Below are 23172 nucleotides of genomic sequence, written 5' to 3' on the forward strand. Positions count from 1 at the left end.
CTGGCAGCTCCCTGGCACCCCCACCCCTTTACTGGCTCTGCACTGTCAGCGCCGACGCCTTTTACAAAGACTTTACAGCAAACAGCAGGAAATTGCGAAACTCTGACTCACAGTAAGGTGAAGGGTGCAGAAACACTGGCCTAGTTGGGCCCCCAATGGCGATTCCACAGGGCTGCTCCCAAGCCTGGGACGAGTTTACAGCTCACAGACTTGGTGCTCAGCACCGCGCCCGCCGGGTTCCCGCTCGCACAGCTCCGCGAGCGACCACGCCCGTGGTGTTACCTGCTCATACAGCTCCACGGTGTACTTTGTGGGGAAGGTCTGAGGGGGCGGAGGGCTTGCCCGCCCATTGTCATGGCAGGCCAGAGGGATGCTGTTCACCGAGCGCCCGGTGTTGTAGTTGCACTCCAGTGTGTAGCTAGGAAACACAAGGGAAGCCCATGTCACTTCATCCACACCACGAGGACCAGCACTGTCCCCATGCCTATTCCCAGGCTCCAGAAACATGCCCCCAGAGCAAACGACACGACACCCCTCTCAGCATCTCCAGGCAGGGGCACCCCACATCTGCATCCCCTTGAGCTGGCAGCAGGACAGCCAGGACCCCCATCCTCATTGCAGAGGTGAGCAGTCCTTTCCCAACACTTCTTGCTACAAATCCCTGCACTGAGCTCATCAATCTTCGGAGAGGGAGCCACCACCCCCTGCATCAGCACCGCTGGGGCTGGGGCCTTCTCTCGGGGAGGAGTGGGGAGGGGGTGAGGAGAAGGCAGCAGACGTTCCGAGAGCCCCATTGCCCTGGCTGCTGCACAAACACACAGCCCCTCTGGACTAATTACACAAGACAGAGACGCTCAGGGAGGCAACGGGACTTGCCCAAGTTCACAGCTGGGCAGTGACAAAGCAGATATCCTGTCCACACAGCTTCCCAGTGCAGACCAGCTCTCTACTCCCTCCTGCAACCAGACAGCCTCCTCTAAAGAATGGAGGTGGTTCCCGCTAGGAGGAGCCAAGCCGAGACCAGGACTGGTTTCCAAGCATTCCAGCTCTGCTGAACGCTCCCCGCAGGAAGCGCACACAGGGAGCCAGGATGGGGGAAACTCACTGCACGCTCCATCACTGCACTCTAGTTGCAGCAGGAAAAGCCAGAGCCTTTTTTGGGGCTCCCGAGCCTCCCCGAAAGCAGCAGGTCTAGCAGCAAACGGCTCCGAATGCTCAGGGCCTGCAGAAGCAAACTAAACAGACAGGCGAACTTCAATGCCAGCAACCCACAGGGAGAGGGGAAGCTCAGCCAGCCCACAGGGTGGGGGCAGAGCACCCAACACAGCACCCGCTCCCACCTGGGCTTACAGTGGGGGTGACTGAGCTCATCACAGCAAGTAGCCAGATCTCAGCTCCTGGCCATCACTATGGCCACTGAAGCCATATGGTGGGGAGCCCTAGTGCTGGGATTCCCCTGGCTGGCTCCTACTAACACTGAGCCTCTGTGCTGGGCCCCACTGCTGGCCAGCCCACACGGAGTCGCTGCAGAGGCCAAGTGGGTCTCTCAGCATGCACAGGCAGGCAAGGGGCGGGGCCATGGCAGGGCACCAATCCTTGCTCTCGCCTACGCCGGGCATCCAACGGAGTTTATGCCTTTCTGGCGGAGCCTGTACAGATCCCAGGCTGGCCCCATATGTTGGCCACGGAGCATTTCCTCTACAGCCACAGCACTGGCTTCAACTCGGCTTCCTGCCCAGTGTCCATGCAGCTGCCGCGTGGTGATGGGTGTGGGGGGGAGCCGCTGCACTAAACCAGGAGTGTTGACACTACACAAGCAAGCTGAAGGGGCTCCTGCGAGGGGCCCGCAGACCTGTGAATGATGCCTGAGGCCTTGTAGATAGCCACTCGCCCACTGCCCTCTTTCGACTGCCCGTCCCGCTTGTCTCTGGCATACATGTTCTTCTCCGAGAAGTTACATCCCATGAAGTCAAAGTGAGCTGAGTTCAAGGAGATGAGTTTGGGGAACAGCATATTTTCCACCTACGGGTTGAGAGAGGCAGTTGACAGAGGTCAGGCAGTGCCACGCAGTGCGGGCACACTGCTGGCTCCTGAGGCAAGCGACAAGTGACCGGAGCACCACGAACTCCAGCTCACTACAAGGCTCTCAGGCCCTGAGTTGTACTGCCCGTTTCTCCTCTCCATCAGCCAGCCCAGCCCCCCACCCCAGCCAGAATGCACTTCTCCTGCTTCCGCCCAGCCTGCACACATGCAGCTGCCCCCCTCCAGCATGCACACGCCACCACACACCAAGCCCCCCCTCCCAGCCTGCACACACGCCTCCCACATGCCAGGCCGCCCCCTGAGCCTGAACCTGCTGCAGCCCAGGAACCCCCATGCATCTATGCCAGCTTTGTGCCAAGCCCCAAAATCCTCCCCCTCCTGCCTCACCCCCATGCTGAACTCAGTTTGTGTCTGGGTTTAAAGACTAGGACTCCCCCTTTTTCCAGCCCAGGGGGAGGCAACAGGCGCCAGGGTGGCAGAATCCCCCCACTGCTCTGCTGAACTTCTCGTGCCCTCACCTGGGCGTTCTCCTCGTTGAAGCTGTTGCCATACATGAAGCAGCCGCGCTTGGAGGCGTGCCCATGCAGATCCACGTAGTATGCCAACCCGCTCTCCTGGGGCAGGACGGCTTCCAGGGGGGCCACTGACGGGGGTCTCTCGGCTTCCCTCTCACAGTGCTCCCCGGTGGGCTCCGAAGGCAGGATCCACATATCTTGGTCCTTGTTCCCCAGCTCGGCGGCGGGTGCTTCCAGCGGCTGGGGGTCCTGAGAAAGCGTGAGATGGGTGCTGGCGTCCTGGCTGCTGGGGTGGTTGAGGAGGTTGTTGGCTTTCTCCAGCTCCGACAGAGGAGCCTCCGGGGCCAGGGTGCAGTTGCGGATGGAATGGTAGGAAGATTTTGTGTTTAGCGAGCTGGAGGTGAGTGGGGAGGCGTGTGCCCTCCAGTCGGGAGCACCGGGTGCGCCCCGGCTGTGGGCGTGATGGTAAAGGAGCACAGCTTTGGCTCCGTACACAGCAGGGTGCAGCTCTGCATCAGGGCTCAGGTACTGGCGGTTCAGGTTCACCCCCCGGGCGTCGGTTCTGCAGAAGGGAAAGGGGAGACATGAAACCTGCCTGTCCCCAGCTGGATGCTCTCTGCTGGCCACTGCTGGCCTCAGGGCATGCTGCCGAAGGCAGGGGCTGGGCCCAGCGGCCTTCCCATGGATCCCCCTCCCCACCCTGCTGTTGGCCAGCAAAGGCTACCCTCTGCCCCCCGACACAGCATGCAGCAAGCCGCTGGAGGCTCCACTGAGGCAGACGGAGCCATCATCAGGCCTTCACAGGCACGGAGGCAACGCAGAGGGGACAGCGCTGCCCCATCCAGGGAGATGGGGGAGTTACTGAAGGAGAAGGCCTTCGGGCCCTCCCCCCGCAGGACTCACTCCTTCAGCTTAAGTCACTGCAAGGAGAAGCTGCAGGGGTTCAGACCATGCTGCGGGGCCCAATACTCAGATACAGACACCCTGGCCTATTCACCCGTCCCCACTCACCTGTACCGGCTCGAGGGGGCCCCTGGCCAAGAGACAACCCACTGCTACCAGACTCTGGAGCGTCTCCCCTTCATGAGTGGCTGGTTGTGCTCACAGACAGTGGGGCTGCAACTCCTTCAGTGGCCAGCAGGAGCTGCTGTTGTGACACCACAGCTCAGAGCCCAGCTACCAACTAACTCAAGCGCCATGTGTGCATCGGACACAGCCCTGCTCTCTTGCAAGGCCAACAAGGCGGCGAGCTGCAGCCCTCCCACCGACAGGGTCTGAACAGCCTGCACCTTGGGGTCAAACAGCAGCGTCTGGCGCCGACTGGAGCCCTGTTCACAAGCACCACGTCTGCCCCTAACGCAGTGGCAGGCACTAGGGAGGTCAGCCACTCGCGCAGGAAAACCCAGAGCTCCACACCGGGCCCGTGATTCTTGCCCCTTCACTCTAAACTCTGCACATGGTTTGGCAAGTGACCGAGGCTCCCAAACACCTGGGTGGGATCATGGACTTTAAACCTATTTTTGTCCCTCTGGAGATTCGTAGCAGGCTCCAAACTAGAGCTGGCCCTGACCTGCAGGTCACTGGCAGAGTTTAGAGCCCAACTCAACTTCTGCCTGACTGGGAGGTTCTGATGCAAACAGAACCTGTCAACAGCTCAACCCAGGCTGGTTAGCAGCTGCCCCAGAGCTGGCGTCTAGCTCTGTTCGTTACCGCCAGCCCGCCAACGCTCCTGCCACCACGCGAGCCTAGCCTCTGCCTCCAGGGAGGTATTCAAGAGAGAAACCCACCCCAGCAGGGCCGGGGCAGCATCTGCAGCCAGCGCAGCTCTCACCGGTAATGGCCTCGCACCACGCCATCTGGGTTCAGCATGGGGATGAGCTTGAAGACGAACATGCGCCGCAGCATCTGGGCTCGGGGATCGTCCTCCCGCAGGATGAACTCCAGGAAGCCATTGAAGACAAAGCTGGAGGGGGTTTCCCCTGGGTGAACTCTGCTGCTCAGGAAGAAGACCTAGGGGAGAGATACTCAGAGCTACCGACTGTTCCTTCCCAGCCTTGCGTGACACCTCCTAGCCCCTCTGGAGCTCCAGGGACTGCACATTTCCCAGGGCTCCGCCCCACATCCCACCCCAGGAACCTGGCCCACCAGTGCAGGGTGCGAGCCCAAGCTCACCGCCTCTGAACACTCCAAGCAGGTTCCATTTCAACGGATGTTAGCAGTCAGAAAAGCTAACAGAGTGTCAGGAACGACTAGGAAATATCATCCAGCCACTACCTAAATCCAAAACCACCTCCTCCACCACCTCAGTCTGGGACTCCTCAATTCCTCAGATTTGTCACCTAAAAAGAAAATGGCTCAGGTGGGGCAATCTCCCTCTGCAGTGAAGGTCAATGCAAAGAATTTGTTTAGCTTCTCTGCAACGGCCTTGTCTTCCTTGAGTGCTCCTGGGTTCCCTAGGGAGGTGGTGGAATCTCCTTCCTTAGCAGTTTTTAAGGCCTGGCTTGACAAAGCCCTGGCTGGGATGATTTAGTTGGGGTTGGTCCTGCTGTGAGCAGGGGGTTGGACAAGATGACCTCCTGAGGTCCCTTCCAACCCATATCTTCTATGATTCTATGATCGTCCACTGGCCGCACTGACTGACTGGTTTTGCTGTTAGTTTGTGTGTCTTTTGCTAGTTACTCTTCAAATTCTTTTTGGGCCTGCCTGATTATTCTTTTACACTTGACTCAGAGTTTATGCTCCTTTCTATTTTCTCAGTATGATCTGACTTCCAGTTCTTAACGGATGCCTTTTTGTTTCTAACCACCTCTCTTACTCTGTTGTTTAGACATAGTGGCATTTTAACATACAAGACCATGCTGGGTCAGACCAAAGATCCATCTAGCACAACAGTACCCAGTGCCAGGTGCCCCAGAGGGAATGAACAGAACAGGGAATCATCAAGTGATTCATCCCATCGCCCATTCCCAGCTTCTGGCAAACAGAGGCTAGGGACACCATCCCTGCCCATCCTAGCTAATAGCCATTGATCGACCTATCCTCCATGAACTTATCTAGTTCTTTTTTTGAACCCTGTTATAGTCTTGGCCTTCACAACGTCCCCTAGCAAAGAGTTCCGCAGACTGACTGCGCACTGTATGAAAAAATACTTGTTTTAAACCTGCTGCCTATTAATTTCATTTGGTGACCCCTAGTTCTTGTTTACTTTCTGTACACCAGACATGATTTTATAGACCTTTATCATATCCCCCCTTACTCATCTCTTTTCCAAGCTGAAAAGTCCCAGTCTTATTAATCTCTCCTCATACAGCAGCCATTCCATACCCCTAATCATTTTTGTTGCCCTTTTCTGAACCTTTTCCAAGTCCAATATATCTTTTTTTGAGACGGGGCAACGACATCTGCAAGCAGTATTCAAGATGTGGGCATATCAGGGATTTATATAGGGGCAACATGATCTTTTCTGTCCTATTATCTATCCCTTTCTTAATTATTCCCAGCATTCTGTTTGCTTTTTGACTGCCGCTGCACATTGAGTGGATGTTTTCAGAGAACTATCCGCAGTGACTCCAAGATCTCTTTCTTGAGTGGTAACAGCAAATTTAGACCCCATCGTTCTATATGTATAGTTGGGATTATGTTTTCCAATGTGCATTACTTTGCATTGATCAACATTGAATTTCATCAACCATTTTGTTGCCCAGTCACCCACTTTTGTGAGATCCTTTTGTAGCTCTTCGCAGTCTGCTTTGGACTTAACTATCTTGAGTAGTTTTGTATCATCTGCAAATTTTGCCACCTCATTGTTTTTTTGGTTCTCAGTTTTTTTTATTTGGAGGCTCAAATTAAGTGTGTACTTTCTTACGGTCTTTTTAAAGCATTTCCATGCAGCTTGCAGGCATTTCACTCTTGTGACTATTCCTTTCAATTTCCGTTTAACTCATGTCCTCCTTTCTGTGTAGTTCCTCTTTTTGAAGTTAAATGTGACTGTGATGGATTGCTTAGTATTACCCCTCCCCTGCAAGAGTATTAAATTTAATTACATTATGGTCACTATTACTGAGCGATTCAGCTGTATTCACCTCTTGGACCAGACCCTGTGAGCCACTTAGGACTAAATCAAGAATTTCCTCTCCCCTTGTGGGTTCCCGGACTAGCTGCACCATGAAGCAGCTATTAATGGTGTCTAGAAAGGTTCTCTCTGCATCCCATCCTGAGGTGAATCAGTATGGGGATAGTTGAAATCCCCCTTTATTATGGAGTTTTCCAATTTTATAGCCTCTCTAGTCTCCCTGAGACTTTCACAGTCACTATCACCATCCTGGTCAGGTGGTCGGTAATAAACCCCTACTGCTATATTCCTGTTATTTAAACTTGGAATTTCTATTCATGGAGATTCATTTAAAATTTTCACTATATGTGACTCTACGCTTTCTTTCCCATATAGTGCCACTCCCGTACCAGCGCGACCTACTCTGCCATTCCTGTACAGTTCGTACCCTGGTATTACTGTGTCTCGTTGATTAGCGTTCCACCACATTTCTGAGATGCCTATCAGCATTGAATATCTGGCACTCGAGGTCACGCATCTTGGTATTTAGACTTCTAGCATTTGTATACAAGCACTTACAACATTTGTCACTATTTAGTTGTCTGCCCTCATTTGATGTCATTAATGGGACTCTCTTTCATTTGATGGTTTCTCTTCAGATCCTACCTGTACTTTATCAACTTCTATCTTCTCCTCTTTACTGGGTTATAGGGTATCCCCATTAATAGGTCCTCCCCTCAGGGATGCCTCCCACCATGAGGACAAGGCTGTCCCCTGCATCCTCTGTGCTTGGATTCAAGGAACTGCCAGGGGCAGACATGCCAGCAAGCAGAACAGCCAGTCTGCTGGCAGGCTGTTGGTCCCAGGCAGTCCAGTCCCCATCCCCACCCAGAGGCAGCCAGTGACTCACCCTCTTCCCTGCAAAGCAATGCGGCCGAGGAGTGGCTTCGTCAGGGAACAGGTTGTCCAGCCTAGGCTCGTGTTCCTCCCTCATACCGTGGCACGAGGTGACAGTAATCAAGTCCACCCGCAGATTGTCCAGGGAGCGGCACAGCAGCTCTCGATGGTAATAGATGGCGTCGAGGGGACTGCGGGGGGGGAGATGCAGAAAGGCCCTGAAGAGCAGTTGTGACAGTTGAGGAAGGAAAGGCAGCTCCCCCCACATACCAGCTGGGCACTCCTGGAAAAGCGAATCCCAGGCCTCAGCACTAGGGAGGGGTGCCCACCTTTCCAGCCAGGGGACAGGCCCCACCAACGAGGACTATCAGAGTCCCACCTGAGTTTGGAAGGTGGCCACCAATCCAAGCAGCGGGTCTCCTGCCAATAGCCTCCCCTCTGCAGGCTCCATTCTGCATTAGGAGGAAGTCCCACACAACAGTTACCTTCTCCTGGCTTCCCTCAGTGCCTGCTCTGCTCCCATCCCCCAGAACGGTTCTGGGGCCTTTGGGTGAGGTCTCCAGCTGGCTTGGCTATCCAGTCTAAGTGCAGGAAGCCCTAAGCCACCCTGCTCTCATCTAGTTCCAAGTCTTGCCTGGAATCTGGAGCCTAGTCCTATGTACCACTTCTTTATTATTTCCACTCCAGCAACACTCACAGGCCCACTCAAGACCACCATGGGTGAAGCACAAACAGGTACGGAGACACTGCCCTCACCCCACGGCAGAGCAGACACCCCAGCTGGTGTAACTTGCAGGTGGAGGGAGTGGGCGAGGGAGGCAGGCACTCAGGATGATGGGGCCATGGGCATGTGTTGCAGGTTTGAGAGTAGTGGGTTGTGTCAACAGGAAGCACTGGACTCACTGGTCCCTGCCAGCCCCCTACCAGTTCAGCTCACAGATTGCCACAGGTGCATCTTGGGGAGGGTATTAAGGCAGGACCCAGTTGCCTCTTTACAGATCAGTTCAAGGAGGGCATTGCCTATGGGAGGGGCAGGTGGATGGGTAATAATGGCTGGCGCTGCTTGCAGGAGGAGGGGTGCCCTAGTGAGACAAGAGCAGGCACAAGGAAGGAGCAGAGTTGTGCAAGGAGCAACAAGCAGTTTGCACCAGATTCAGAGGCGGCAGTGCAGGGCTCCCCAGGGGCTGACATGGCCAGAGCGATGGCCAGGAAGATGAGCTCACAGCAACATGGACAGTTCCAAGAGGCACCCAGGAGGCCAGAGAAGAGGCAGCAATAACCAAACAGGGCAGACGAGGAATGGCCTATGGGGACAAAGTGGATATTTTTGAAATATTTTTATGAAGCCTGTGAGTGCCTCAGTTTCCCCTACAAGTAGCAATGTTACCCAGTGAGGGGAAAGGGACTGTTTGCTCTCAGGGAGGCTAAGAGACATAAGTGTGAATGGCGCCCAGTGGTCTGAGCCAGGATGGGACACTGGAAAAGGACTGGCTGAGGCAGACCCCTATCCACGGAGAATCCGAGAAGACAACAGCAGATCCAGTCCCCAGGACATTTACATCTGGCAACCCTTGCCCCAGAGGCAAATGGATTTCCTCATCTCTCTGCAGCGAGGTTCAGCAACTGTTCCCAGCTCGAGAGCAATGGACTGAGGAGGTGTGAGGATAAGAACTGGGGGCTAGAAGGAGACTGGGGCAGGGCTCTCACCTGGAGTCTGACCAAGGAGATCAGACACCGAGATAGACAAAGCTTGACTCAAGGGGGTCGCCACAGCTGGGCTGGGTGCTGACTGCCCAGGCTGGGCTGTAACCGTCAGTTCTCTGGACCATCCAAGGGACTGCCTGGGCCATGTGCCAGGTGACTAATAAACCCGCCTGGTTTCACAGCGCTGGGTGAGTGTCCCCGCAGACACTGGGTGAGGGGCGTTAATTCCTGAAGAGAGGACACGTCTCCCCCAGGGTCTGGCTCAGTGGGACTCCCTAAACTGGGCTCACAATGTGAAGCAGGGGGTCTGCAGACTCAGAGACCCAGTCTCAGGATGGGGGGAAGCCTTGTGGCTCACCCTGGAGGAAGAGTGGGACCCCTGGGGGTCTGGCATACTGTAGGGATTCCTCCCAGAGACCATGCCAAAGTTGGGGTGTAGCACGGACCCTGTAGCTCCCTGACACCTGTATGAGGGAATCAGGGGGTGATGAAAGGCTGCACCTTGGAACGCTGTACAGAAAGCACCAACAAGACCTGGCCTGGATGTGCAGGTTCAGAGACAGAGGAATCACAGATGATGCCCACATCACAGAGGATGGTGGTTCTGGCTGATTAGTGAGTAGGAGCAGGGAGGTAATCTTCCCTCCTTATATGGCACTGGGGAGACAGACAGTGGAACATGGTGTCCAGATCTGGAGTCCACATTTTAAGAAAATATTGAAAAATTGCAGAGGGTATAGAAAAATGATTCAAGAGCCAAAGAAAATGCCGTACAGTGAGAGACCTGACGAGCTCCATCTGCTAACATTATCAAAACAACAACTGAGAGGTGCCTTGATTACAGCATGTAAGTACCTTCCTGGGAAGAAAATCCTACGTACCAAAGGGCTCTGGAATTTAGTGGGGAAAGGCATAAACACGAACCACCAGCTGGAAGACAAATTCAAATTAGAAGTAAAACACATTTTTAACACTGAAGCCTTGTCTACACTTGGGGACGGGGGAGAATCGATCTAAGTTACATAACTGCAGCTCTGTGAATAACGTAGCTGAAGTCGACGTACTTGGATCGACTCACCGCGCTTCTTATTCAGATGGAGTACAGAAGTTGAAAGGAAAGTGATCTGCGGTCAATTTAGCGGGTCTGCACTAGACCTGCTAAATCAATGGCCAATGCATCGATCGCCAAGCCTTGATCCCTGGTGATTAACCCTGGGAACAAGCTGCTGAGGGAAGTCTCCTGATGGCTTTCTGGAAAATGCCTGAGCCAAACACAAGCTGTTGGGCTCATTTTAAGGGTAACTGGTGATGTTTAACAGCTTGTGATACACAGCAGGTCAGAATAAATATCCAATGGTCTCTTCTTACCTTAAACTCTTTCCCTGAGAGAGTAAAGGATGCAGTTACAAGAGTGGGGAGAGCGGAGGGAAGATCACGAACCTGTTACAATTCAGCTGACAGTGAGAGCTGCGGGCAGAGCTGAGCAGTCAACTTGTGAGAATGGGATGACCCTGGTAACTATAGGCCTGTCATTGGACATAGATCCTGGGCAACATCATGGAGCGGCTGGTATGGGGCTCATTAATAAAGAATTAAAGGAGGAGAATATAATTCATGGGTTTATGAAAAACAGATCCTTACCAAAGAACCTGCTCTCTTTCTCCGACGAGATCACAGGTTTGGCTGATAAAGGTCATAGTGATGAACTCGCAGACTTCTCTAAGGCGTTTGACTTGGTACCACGTGACATTAAAAAACTAGAACAATATAAAATTAACCTGGCCCACAGTAAATGGATTAAAAATTGGTTAACTGGTAAGTCTCAAAATGTATCTGTAAGCAGAGAATCATCATTGAGCAGGAGTTTCCAATGGGTTCCCAGAGGGATCAGTTCTTGGCCCTATGCTATTTAACATTTTTATCAATGACCTAGAAAAAAAACAAAATAATCATTTATAAAGTTTGCCGATGACACAAAAATTGGGGGAATGGTAAATAGTGAAGAGGAGAGGTCACTGAATCAGAGCAATCTGCATCACGTGGGAAGCAGTGTGCAAGCAAACAATATTTACATTTGGCTGTATTAAAATGCATGTGTACATCTAGAAACAAGGAACGTCAGGCATTCTTACAGGCTGGGGGACTTTATCCTGGCAGCAGAGACTCTGAAAAGGATTATGGGGGTTGTGATGGATAATCAGCTGAAGACGAGCTCTCAGTGCAAAGCTGTCGCTAAAAGAGCGAATGCCATCCTGAGATACATAAAGAAGGGACTTGAGTAGGAGTCGAGAGGTTATTTTACCTCAGTACTTGGCTCTGGTGCAACCTCTGCTGGAAGCCTGTGTCCAATTCCGGTGTCTCCAATTTAACGACATCCTTCTTGAATTGTGGAGTGTGCAGAGAAGAGCCACAAGAATGATTCTATCATTAGAAAACCCGCCTTATAGCCATAGACTCAATAGACTGAGTTTATTGAGTCTAACATAGAGAAGGTGAAGGGGTGACTTGATCCCAGTCTGTAAGTACCTACAGGGGGTACAAATCTTTGAGAATGAGGGCTCTGAAATTTACCAGAGAAAGGTCTAACACCATCCAAGGGCTGGACATTAAAACAAACTCAGACTGGAAACTCTAGACAAACTCAGACTGGAAATAATGTGTAAATTATTAACAGGGAGAGTCATTCACCACTGGAACGTCTTTCCAAGGGTCATGTTAGGTTCTCCATCACTGACAATGTTACGACATCTCCCTGGCTTCAGGCTCTTTCTGTTGAGCCCTTTCTCACTCTGTGTGCCTGGCCATATCTCTCCCTCAGCCCCTGCCCGCTAACTGCTCTAGAATGTTTAACACTTCTGTAAACATCAGTTTATGTCTCTGGTTTAGCCTTCCGTCTCCCCAACACTCTCTTCCTCATCTGGTCTATCATCCCCCTGTCCTTCCCCACCCCCAATTCCATTTCACAGCATAGACTTATTCTTTCCCTGAGCTTTTTGATCTCAGCAATACTCCCATCCTCCGTGACCCTCTCCTCCCCCAAGGAGTATCGAGGCACCAGCTGACCTGAAGGATTCTAAGAAAAAGGCTAATGTAGTGCCAATCTTTAAAAAAGGGAAGGAGGAGGATCCTGGGAACTACAGGCCAGTCAGCCTCACCTCAGTCCCCGGAAAAATCATGGAGCAGGTCCTCAAAGAATCAATCCTGAAGCACTTACATGAGAGGAAAGTGATCAGGAACAGTCAGCATGGATTCACCAAGGGAAGGTCATGCCTGACTAATCTAATCGCCTTCTATGATGAGATTACTGTGGATGAAGGGAAAGCAGTGGATGTATTCTTTCTTGACTTTAGCAAAGCTTTTGACACCGTCTTCCACAGTATTCTTGTCAGCAAGTTAAAGAAGTATGGGCTGGATGAATGCACTATAAGGTGGGTAGAAAGTTGGCTAGATTGTCGGGCTCAACGGGTAGTGATCAATGACTCCATGTCTAGTTGGCAGCCGGTGTCAAGTGGAGTGCCCCAGGGGTCGGTCCTGGGGCCGGTTTTGTTTAATATCTTCATAAATGATCTGGAGGATGGTGTGGATTGCACTCTCAGCAAATTTGCGGATGATACTAAACTGGGAGGAGTGGTAGATATGCTGGAGGGCAGGGATAGGATACAGAGGGACCTAGACAAATTGGAGGATTGGGCCAAAAGAAATCTGATGAGGTTCAATAAGGATAAGTGCAGGGTCCTGCACTTAGGACGGAAGAACCCAATGCACAGCTACAGACTAGGGACCGAATGGCTAGGCAGCAGTTCTGCGGAAAAGGACCTAGGGGTGACAGTGGACGAGAAGCTGGATATGAGTCAGCAGTGTGCCCTTGTTGCCAAGAAGGCCAATGGCATTTTGGGATGTATAAGTAAGGGCATAGCGAGCAGATCGAGGGACGTGATCGTTCCCCTCTATTCGACATTGGTGAGGCCTCATCTGGAGTACTGTGTCCAGTTTTGGGCCCCACACTACAAGAAGGATGTGGATAAATTGGAAAGAGTCCAGCGAAGGGCAACAAAAATGATTAGGGGTCTGGAACACATGACTTATGAGAAGAGGCTGAGGGAACTGGGATTGTTTAGTATGCAGAAGAGAAGAATGAGGGGGGATTTGATAGCTGCTTTCAACTACCTGAGAGGTGGTTCCAGAGAGGATGGTTCTAGACTATTCTCAGTGGTAGAAGAGGACAGGACAAGGAGTAATGGTCTCAAGCTGCAGTGGGGGAGGTTTAGGTTGGATATTAGGAAAAACTTTTTCACTAGGAGGCTGGTGAAACACTGGAATGCGTTGCCTAGGGAGGTGGTGGAATCTCCTTCCTTAGAAGTTTTTAAGGTCAGGCTTGACAAAGCCCTGGCTGGGATGATTTAATTGGGGTTTGGTCCTGCTTTTGAGCAGGGGGTTGGACTAGATGACCTCCTGAGGTCCCTTCCAACCCTGATATTCTATGATTCTTCCCTCCGAACTCTAGAGAGAGCAGCCCAGAGACCCTCCCATCACCTAGCCAGCCCCTATGGATGGCCTAGCCCCAGTGCTCCTCCATCGGTCGCGCTCATTTTGAGGCCTCTGCTGGGGAGGCTGTAACTTCTGCTAATGCCTGAGAGCAGTGAAGTGGAAAGGTCAGGTGAAGTCTCTGCTTGGCTGTTGCCCCAATGCAGGGATGCACCGAGAGGCCAAAGACCAAGTCAAAGGGAAGGGCAGCAGCTGGATCAAGCTGCCCCGGGCCAATCCTCTGGTGCCTCTCGTTTGGATGTCTAGATGATCTAGGTGAGTGTGGAACACAACTGGAAGCATGATTCAAAACAGACTGAGCTACTGAATTCAAAGGAAGGTGTGGAGAGGGAAATCCGGATGGGCAGTGCAGAGCCCTGGGGAGGGAGCCATCAGTCCAGAACACATGCAGAAGGCAGGAAGCCCACCATGCAGTCATGCATACAAGCAGTGTACATGCCTAGGGCCAGCTCTGACTGCTGGCCTCCAGCAGGACTCAATCTGAAACAGAGCCATGACATGAAAAATCCCAGGCAATAGAACACAAGGGATGTGGAGGGAGAGCTGGTACCTAAGCATCAAAGTGGTGTTTTCCCCCTGCTACTGGTTTGCCACTATCCATTGTATAATAAGACCGGGGGGGGGAGGAGATGTATGTGAATGGTGATCTAATGTCCCCAGGATCCTTCAGGCAGGGGGCATCAGGCATCTGATACCCAGCCCACTTGCTTCAAAACAGAAGGGGGGTGAGGACAGGAAAGAAATGAAGGCAGTCACCGTGACAATGCCGTGAACAGCCTGACAGATCACGTGTTGCCAAGGACAATAGATCACATATGGAAGAAAACAAATCCTTAACAGCAAAAGGGTCCAATCAGAGGGCTTAAATTCAGCCCAAGGTTCTTCAAGGAATCCAGGCCAAAGGATCAGCATAGGACACAGGAGCATTCTGCCCTGTGGATGCTGGCTGACACTGCCTGAAAGGGCCCTTTGCAAGCCGCGCTCCAAGAGGAGACGTGTTGAAAGTTGCAGACAGGCTCTCTCAGGAGGGCTGGATGTCAGCTTCAGAGGCTGGAGATATGACATGAGCACAGGGAGAGAGGGTCAACAAACACTGCTCCGAGAGTGCAGAGTTCTCCCCCCCAACCCCCAGCACGTCCATTCAAGAGATTCCCAACACACAGATGAAGTCAGGAATCCAAGGAAAATACGCAGAATGTCTGAATTCGACAAGCCTGCCCACCACTGGCTCTTCAGGGAATGCTCACCATTCTCTGAAAGCACCCAGGGCAGGCTGAGACTGGTTCCCTCCAGTGCGATAGGAGCAGACAGGTTGCTGTTGGCCCTTCTAGTCAGGTGTCCTGCCATGGGCACCGCCCCAAGACCTGAGCTTTCAAGAGGACAGTCACTCTTCCAAAGCAGCAGAGAAGTCTGGTCTGGGATCAGGAGAGAGAAAACTTGCTCAGCCAAAAGGAAAAGGCTGCTCCAGATTCCCAAGGAGACCCCCCACAGCCCCAGGGAGGGAAAAAGAAACAGCAGGAAGCACAACCAAGTATCACACCGGGATTTCCCACTCATCGGCCTGGCAGAGCGGGGAACACTGGTGTTATGAGGCCAAATTCATCCCTAGTGCAACGCCATGGACTTCAGCAGCATGGAATGAATTTGCCCCAGTGAGCGTAACTCTCAGGCTGGGTATGTAAACATGGAGCAAGTGGCTGGATTCACAGTCCAGTTTCCTCTCTCTTCCTAAAGCGACAAGAGAGCTCTCTGCGCCTGCTGATCCAGCTCCTGCACACTCTGTCAAACCAGGGCCTAAGGCAGGCCAGGGGCTGTCATGGAACTGCAGCTCTTTGTGCTCAGAGACCAAAGGCTTCATGTGCCAACATCAACTGCCTTTTCATAGCCAGCTGATCTCTTCTATTCCCTGAAACCTCCCTGGGAAGCCATCAGCAGAGGAATGAAATCCACAAGTACACAGAGTGAATGCCTTTGATTTGCCTTGAGATAAAGAATTACTTTCTGCTTGCCTAAGGAAAATGATTTAGGATTGTAACAGCAGAGTATGGAAGAGCCTCCGGGCCAGGAAGCAATGGTGGTGGGAGGGACTGCAACACAGAACAGCTCAGCAGAGATCAGAATTAGCTTCTGAGAAAGGGAGCAAAGCAATTCCCAGAAACAGGGGAGAGTCTTTGGTGCGAGCACCATGCAGCCAGAATACCTGGGGCTGACGATCAGACCCAGGAGGTACGGACCTCCCCTGTGATCGGGCTGCTGAGGGAAGGGAAAAGGTCCGTGTGAGATGATGTTCTGCAGCCAGGAAGCTAAAAAGGAATGAAGCCTTTGCCTAGCCAGGTCTCCTAGAGCACCTCTCAAAAGGCAGCATCAGTCACCTCTTCTCCTCAGTCTGAAACGACACCGTGGCTACGAAACCAGGGATGCTACAGAACCCCCCCCCGCCTGTCCCCTACACTTGGGTCCCAGACGGCTGAGAGCTATGGAAATTAGTGATCCACTTAGGACCCACCCACAGGAATGCATGGAAGCTGGTCTGATCTTGGGATAATAGAGAATGCTGTTCCAGGAGGAGACCCAAAATAAAGCCAAAAGGGCACCCTCTGCTCACTTGCCCCCTCACCAAGAACCACTCATTTGGGAACCAAGCGGTGCAGAGAAAACGCTTGTGGCTGCTCATTTCTGAGCTGGAGAGGAGAGACATGAGCCCACGGCAGCTAACAAGAGGGCAGCTGGCACAATTACCCCAACTCCCCACCCAGGCAAGAACCACTGCAAAAGGGGTGGAGGACACCGTACATTTGAACAGAGACAAAATATCAAGGCTGGGGGAAGACAGGCAGAGAAAGAGGGGGTAACAAGGGGGGTCCGCACCTGCTGGGTGACATGTATTTACACTCCTCAAAGCGGCTGTCCAGCTGTGCCAGCATCTCCTGGCACTCCGTGTATGAGAAGGGGTAACAGAAGGCAAAGTAGGTGGTGGTGCCACGGTACTCCAGGAAGCGATGCACAAAGGACAGCACAAACTGGGTCTCCATCATCTGGGACAGACACACACAAAGCAGATGCTGAGCGGCTAGCATAGCTCCCAGGAGCAGAGAACCACGAGTCTGCACAGTCATCCCCCTGGGGGCACACGGCATGGAATATATGGCTACTGGCTGGCATCCTACAAGTCATCTCATTGCACCTAAAAACATGCCCATTTTACCCCCGGCTCTACCATTATAACTAGTACTATAAGCACCACTAAACAGTGGCTGCAGCTTTGCAGTCAAACCCACAATCAAAGCAGCTTCCAGTCTATGTCTGCTCTGAATCCCTGAGGAGCCCAGACACCACCACCTAGGAAAACAGGCTCTGCCTTACCGGATCAGACATTTGGTCCATCTAACTTTGCTGCCTCCCGACAGCAACGGCCAAGACCTGAGACTTCAAAGGAAAGTGAAAAGCCCCAAAACGCACCAGGCCATTTGTGCAAAACTGTCCAGGAAAGTACAGGGGACTCCTTCCTGTCCCCTTGGTGATCTGCTGAGACCCGAAGTCTGAAATACTGAGTATTCTTAATGTTTTGTCTGAATACTGCATATGTGCCTCAGTTTCCCCCATATGTTACTCAAACATCTAGATGGTGGGACAAGTGTGTGAGATCATTGCAGAGACCCTTAGAGGGCAGGTGTGACTGCCTGGGCACAGACAAAGGCCAACAATCTGAATCCTGGCAACTGATAGCCAGGGCCCATCCTCTGCAAGAGCCAGCTGGAGAACAAAGTGAGAGCTGGAGGCCAGGTGCCCTGTTTGCCCGGGAAAGAGACAAAGGCCAGAGGATGGGCAAACTGGGCATGACAGAGGCTGGTCAGTCGGCAGTTGAGGGACTGAAGAGGGGACAGACCAGAGTTCAGGGTTGCGCCCTCCCAGGATGGACTTTGATGAATGTTTCTAATTTCTGTGCTAACAAGTTCTGTTCTACGCTGTGTTCCCAACAACTAATAATCCTTCTGTTTTCCACACTGGCTGAGAGTCACTGCTGGCTGCAGAGTTGGGGTGCAGGGCCCCTTTGGGGGTGTGTAAGGCTTCCCCAGGTGTCCCATCCAGGTGGACTCACTGCAGGGAGCTCACAGTGTGAACAGGGGGCTGAACGCTCCAAGGTCAGACCCAGGAGGCACTAAAGCCAAGGCGGTTTGCCCTAATGAGAACGTGCCTAGAGAGGAGACATTCTGCATTCAGAGCACCGAGACTCAGACCCCATGACGCCATCTGAACCTGTTCAGCTGCAAATGTTGATGTCCTCTAATTATCCAGTTCCAGTCTTAATTCAGCTGCAACATCCCACCCCTTCCATCAAATATTTTCTGACAAGGTTAAATGCCCAAGCATTTGGGGTTGGTTTTTGGGTGGAAGGAAAGGCATAGAAATGGGACAGGCCACCTCGGGAAATCTGCAATGGAATTAATAGCCTTTCAACTCTTGGTTGGTTGCTAAAACAAACCAAGCCCAGAGTAACAGTCACCAAGAGTCACAATCCAAGGGTTACTGGTTTTCAATCCATCTCCAGCAACAACTGTACACATAACAAAGACAAGCCTCTCCAAAGGCCAAGCGCTGGATGAGCCAAAAGACCAAACTCCCTGCAAAGGGGTGCATTTCACGGCAGGGGCACGGCATGCTAATGAAGCAGTGCGTATGTCAGTGTGACTGCTGTCCTGCTGCTACCCAGGCTGTATCTCCACCAATCCTCCAGGGACTCTCAATCTAGCAGTTTTCAATTCATGTTTTTTTCTTAAATATGGAACTATCTTAATCGCATTTCAGTTCGGAAGGCTGTTTCCCAGCTATTGTTACAACTGAAGAATTGAGAGAAAAAATATCTTCAGTTGCAGAAGGAGTTTCCTGGGCGTGACACTGGTAAACCAGGTGCCAGCTCTTGCCAAGACTGTAGGCATCGGCTGAGCACTGACAAAATTCATAGCTGGAAACCAGACCAGCTCACCTGTATATTAATATTGTTCAAGATGGGTGCTGAACATGTAAGAATGTGTTTAGTCTCTATGAAATGCTTGTGAGTTGCTGCCTGCATTCGCCTGTCTCCTCTGCTATAAGGGAATAAGTAAGTTTTGCTTTACAGGTATAAAAATGCCTGCTCTGAACTAGTGAACCTAGACAGGAAAAGTGACCCCCACACCATCCAGAACTATCAAGACTAAATGGGCCACTGTGGAACATCACAACACAAAGACTCATGTAATGGCTTTCTTGCAACCATGAGGGTCTACATGCGTCCCATCAGCTTGAGTTCTGGAAGAGGGAACTAGAGATAGCTGACAAGAAAATTTTTCATCTCTTTGCTATTTGAACTCTTACAAGGGCTGAAGCTAAGAAACAAAAAGCAGAGATCCCCAGGGTTGCCCTGGGTTAGCCTTAAAAAGACATTTCAGTTCTGACAGATTACTACATCTCTGTCACCTTGTGGAACCACAGAATGAACTCATTTGTGTATCTATGTTGCCTGCTTTAATCTGTAAATAACTTTTTTCCTAGTTAATAAATCCTTAGTTAGTTTACTATAGGATTGGCTACCAGTGTTTTCTTTGGTGTGAGATCTGAAATACAAATTGATCTGGGGTAAGCAACCTGACTATTTTGTGATTTTTGGTATAAGTGATCATTTATCACTAAATCCATCTTAGGTGGGTAGCAAGATAGACTGGAGTGCCCACGGGGACTGTCTGTGACTCCATGGTGAGACTGTTACAGAGACCCAGGAGTTCACATTTACCTTTATGAAGTTACACCCTCTCTTACATGCTGCTCACTGAGCCAAAGAGAATGCTAAAGAGTCACAAAGCTGCAGACAGGACCTGACCCCAACGCACCAATCCACCGTCAACTCCAAGCAGCATCATCCCCCGACGCGCTCACTGCACGGATACCTCGAAGGTGGGCCGCTCCCGGATCCGCTCCCAGCGGGGCCTGACAGGCAGGGTCCTAACGAAAGGAGACATGCCTTGGGAATAGAGTTTGCTCTGCTTGTTCATGTTCACAATGTTGATTTTGATCAGCTTGCCTGGAGCTCCTCCCTTCACACTGAAATAAAACCAGGATCTGAAAAGGACACACAGAGGGACCAGGTCAGTCTGTCAGCTGAGTAACTGAGCTGACATTCTCTCCCACAGACAGACTCTGTCTGCCACCCCACAACAACTCTGGTGCTGGGGCACGAGCACTGGCAGTAAGGTCAGAATCCGAATGGGTCTCCAGCATTAAGTCACCTCAGCAACCTCAGGCCTCCTGGAGTAAGAGTGCAGCATAATCAGAGAAGTGGGCATGTAAAAGTGTCTCCCTTTTCTACAAAGCTACCCATAGCAGCTCAACCACATGGGTCTCTAGGGACTTGAGGGACAGATTCTTTCCCCATTAGCCCTGCAGAAGCTGACTGTGCTACAGGAGAACCCGAATACTAGCCTGCCATAGGTATCATCCCCAGAATTGCCTGCTAAGCATCCTCCTGCGAGAAGCTTTACTATTAACCTGGATGCAAGAGGCAGTGAGGCCCCAGAGGGATTCTCAGAGTGCCAGAACAGGAGGCTCTCTTTGGTTTCTCCGTGCTCTTTATGCACTTTGCAGTAGAAAGGTTCATGCTGTCCCCAGCACCGCACATGGGTAGAAGGCAAGGAATGGCCAAGGAACAGAGCCACATGCTAAAAACCTGCCAGGATTGGCATGGCTCCAGCTGTTAGCTCATGTTGGCCTTGTCTCCTGGCACAGGGACAATGAAAGGAAGGCTCATCAGGAGATGCTCCACCATCCTCCCAAGCCCCTTTACCTGTTCCCGTTTTCATACTCCGTTTCGGCACAGTCGGGCTTGGTCCACACATTGAATTCATAGTCAGCCGTGGGCAGGGAGCTGCCAAACACAGCCGACACCGTGGTGCTGCTGCTGCTGCTGCTGTTCCCAGCTATGTCCCCTTCTCCTTCCTGGTGTTCCACCTTCTCCACGTGAGCCAGGTTCCCTGAGTCAAACTTGGAACTGAACAAGAGGCCGCCACAGCGTATCTCCATGTTTAGCCCGCCCCTGAGAGTGCGATTTCATCCTCTTGTCTGCACCAAGGCTGCTGCGGGGCTGTCCCTGAGCTGAGGAGTGCAGAAAACAACCCAACAATTAGAAGCCCCTCTCTCGCCACCGCTAACTTGTGATCATTGTATCGTACCTTCCGGGTTCCAGGGCCTCGTTCTATGCCCTCACGGAGACCCACAAGGATTTGCTACAAAAACATGAATTGAACTATCAAGTTATACCCCTACACAAATTGCGTAGCACACCACTTCTTGTCAGAATATGTGGCCACCCACACACCTTCGCTTGCCTCCAGTTTGTTCAGCTCAGGCTCCACATGGGGCCTGACGTGAGACTGGAGGCTGTCTGGAGCAAGGACTGTTTTTCTATTTGTCCTATACACATGCAGCCCACTATTCAGCACTGTAAAAGCAGTCGGTACGCTTCCACAGCACCTTTTATCCTGAAGGGTCCCACAGCATTTAGCAAACTTAAATTGACACATAGCAGCAGGAGCTGCTGAGAACTCACTGCTTTGGAATCTCAGTCCACTTATTTAGGTGCTTAAATATGGATTTAGGAGCTGAACTTTAGGCACCTACTTTTGAAAATCTTAACCAAAGAATAACAATAACCCCCCTTGAGAGGGTGTGAAGAGAAGGTAGAAAGAAAGAAAACAGTTAACAAGGTTTCCAAGCCTAGGAAAGACAAAGAGCTTAATTACAGCTCTTACAGAGAGGGACACCCTCAAAGATAGAGAGGTCCTCTCTTTTCTCCTGACAGCAATCTGAGAGGAAACCATTGACAGACTTCTGAAATGAACACAAGAAATCAATCCACCGCTGAAATCACCAGGAATGGATTTAGTCTAAAGGCTTTATACGCTGAAGACATCGTATATAAAAATGACCTTTTTTTGTGTGTGCAGAGGTGGGACAGGGGAGGAGAGTAAGAATCTAAGAAGGTTTCTGGCCATCGTATTTCCACAAATGAGCAGATCATTCACACATTTGCAAGAGACAGCACTAAGCTCAAAAACTTCAGGATGAAATCAAAGTTGAAGCTACATGGTTTACCTCCCTATGAACCAATCAGCTGTGCTGCAGCAAATGGGCCAGGCCAGTTAGAGGTCAGCTCAAGGTATCCCATTTGTTACCTGCTGGATGAAACAGGCTTCCAAATACAGATGTTTTGCCAGTGGATCCTCCTCCCTCCTGCTTTTTACGCTTCTAAGTACAAATCATTGTTGAAGCTGGCCAACCTACAGGGTGAAACACAACACGATTCAAAGGCACTTAGATATTATGGTGCTCGATCTTACCTAATAACCGAGATCAAAAGGCAGCAACCCGATACCGATGGAAAAGGGAGCACTCTTCACACTGGCTCTTTGGGAAGGGGGATACCTACTGACAGCAGGGGACACAGACGTCTCCCTGCGGTGCAGAACAGTAGGTGGAAGGCGTCCTGGTCCACCGAAGCGTCCCTGCAGCCCGCACGGGGAAGACACCCCACCCCCGTTTGCCAGACGACGTGCAGGCCACTCCCTCACACCTGGGGAGAGCTGGAGATCGATGCCGTACAGATCTCCCGAGGACGCCGCGCTGACTCCAAGCCCAGCCCAGCTCCGGCGCCGCTCCCAGGGGCCGGGGTTCAGCAGCGCAGCCAGGCGAAGGACACGGCGGGGGCGCTGCAGGGGAGCCCCCTCTCCGGGGCGGGATTGATCCCGAGACCCTCGGGCCCGGGGGCTCCATGGCCCTGCTCCGGGCCGGACACAGCAGGGCGCGGGCCTGGCGCCGGGGTCCCGCGGCCTGTCACACGCGCGCAGCGCCGGAGCCGCGGGGACCGGAGTCGGGGGGGGGGGGAGGCAGCGGCTGGGAGGAGCCCAGAGCGCGAGTCCCATTGTCACAGACGTGCCGGGGGGGCGGGGCCCGCGGGGCAGAGGCGCCGAGCGCGCGGCGGGGGGGGCGGGGCCCGGGGCCCGCGGGGCAGAGGCGCCGAGCGCGCGGCGGGGGGGGGCGGGGGTGCCGGGCGCGCGGCGGGGGGGCGGGGGCGCGGGGGCGCGCGGGGCGGAGGCGCCGAGCGGGGGGGGGCGGGGCCCGCGGGGCAGAGGCGCCGAGCGCGCGGCGGGGGGGCGGGGGCGCGGGGGCGCGCGGGGCGGAGGCGCCGAGCGGGGGGGGCGGGGCCCGCGGGGCAGAGGCGCCGAGCGCGCTACCAGGCCCCGGCAGAGGAGCCACCGGCGGAGTCTCTCACCTCCACCTGCCGGGCCCCGCCGTCCGCCCCTCTCTGCTCCCCGGAGCCCGGCCCCGCTCGGGACCCAAACAACGGCCGGCCCGACAACAACAACGCGCCCGCCCATTGGTCGGCCC

General features: G+C 52.7%; 1 protein-coding gene across 5 annotated transcripts in view; it reads right to left on the bottom strand.

The window, feature by feature from the left end:
• AGBL5 (AGBL carboxypeptidase 5) overlaps window positions 1-23172 on the bottom strand; it is a 45254-nt gene extending 22082 nt beyond the window's left edge. For all 5 annotated transcript variants that reach the window (XM_073335443.1, XM_073335441.1, XM_073335440.1 and 2 more), the window contains exons 1-10: window positions 23057-23172; window positions 21960-22064; window positions 20573-20880; window positions 19680-19851; window positions 16624-16790; window positions 7520-7724; window positions 4390-4568; window positions 2562-3120; window positions 1853-2022; window positions 283-418 (exon numbers count right to left, since the gene is read on the bottom strand). In XM_073335443.1, the coding sequence (XP_073191544.1) occupies window positions 283-418; window positions 1853-2022; window positions 2562-3120; window positions 4390-4568; window positions 7520-7724; window positions 16624-16790; window positions 19680-19851; window positions 20573-20808 (1824 nt within the window). In that variant the 5' untranslated portion in view covers window positions 20809-20880; window positions 21960-22064; window positions 23057-23172. The remainder of the gene's footprint in view (window positions 1-282; window positions 419-1852; window positions 2023-2561; window positions 3121-4389; window positions 4569-7519; window positions 7725-16623; window positions 16791-19679; window positions 19852-20572; window positions 20881-21959; window positions 22065-23056) is intronic.

Source organism: Lepidochelys kempii, chromosome 3 (assembly GCF_965140285.1).
Source record: "Lepidochelys kempii isolate rLepKem1 chromosome 3, rLepKem1.hap1, whole genome shotgun sequence".
Classification (NCBI taxonomy): Eukaryota; Metazoa; Chordata; order Testudines; family Cheloniidae; genus Lepidochelys; species Lepidochelys kempii.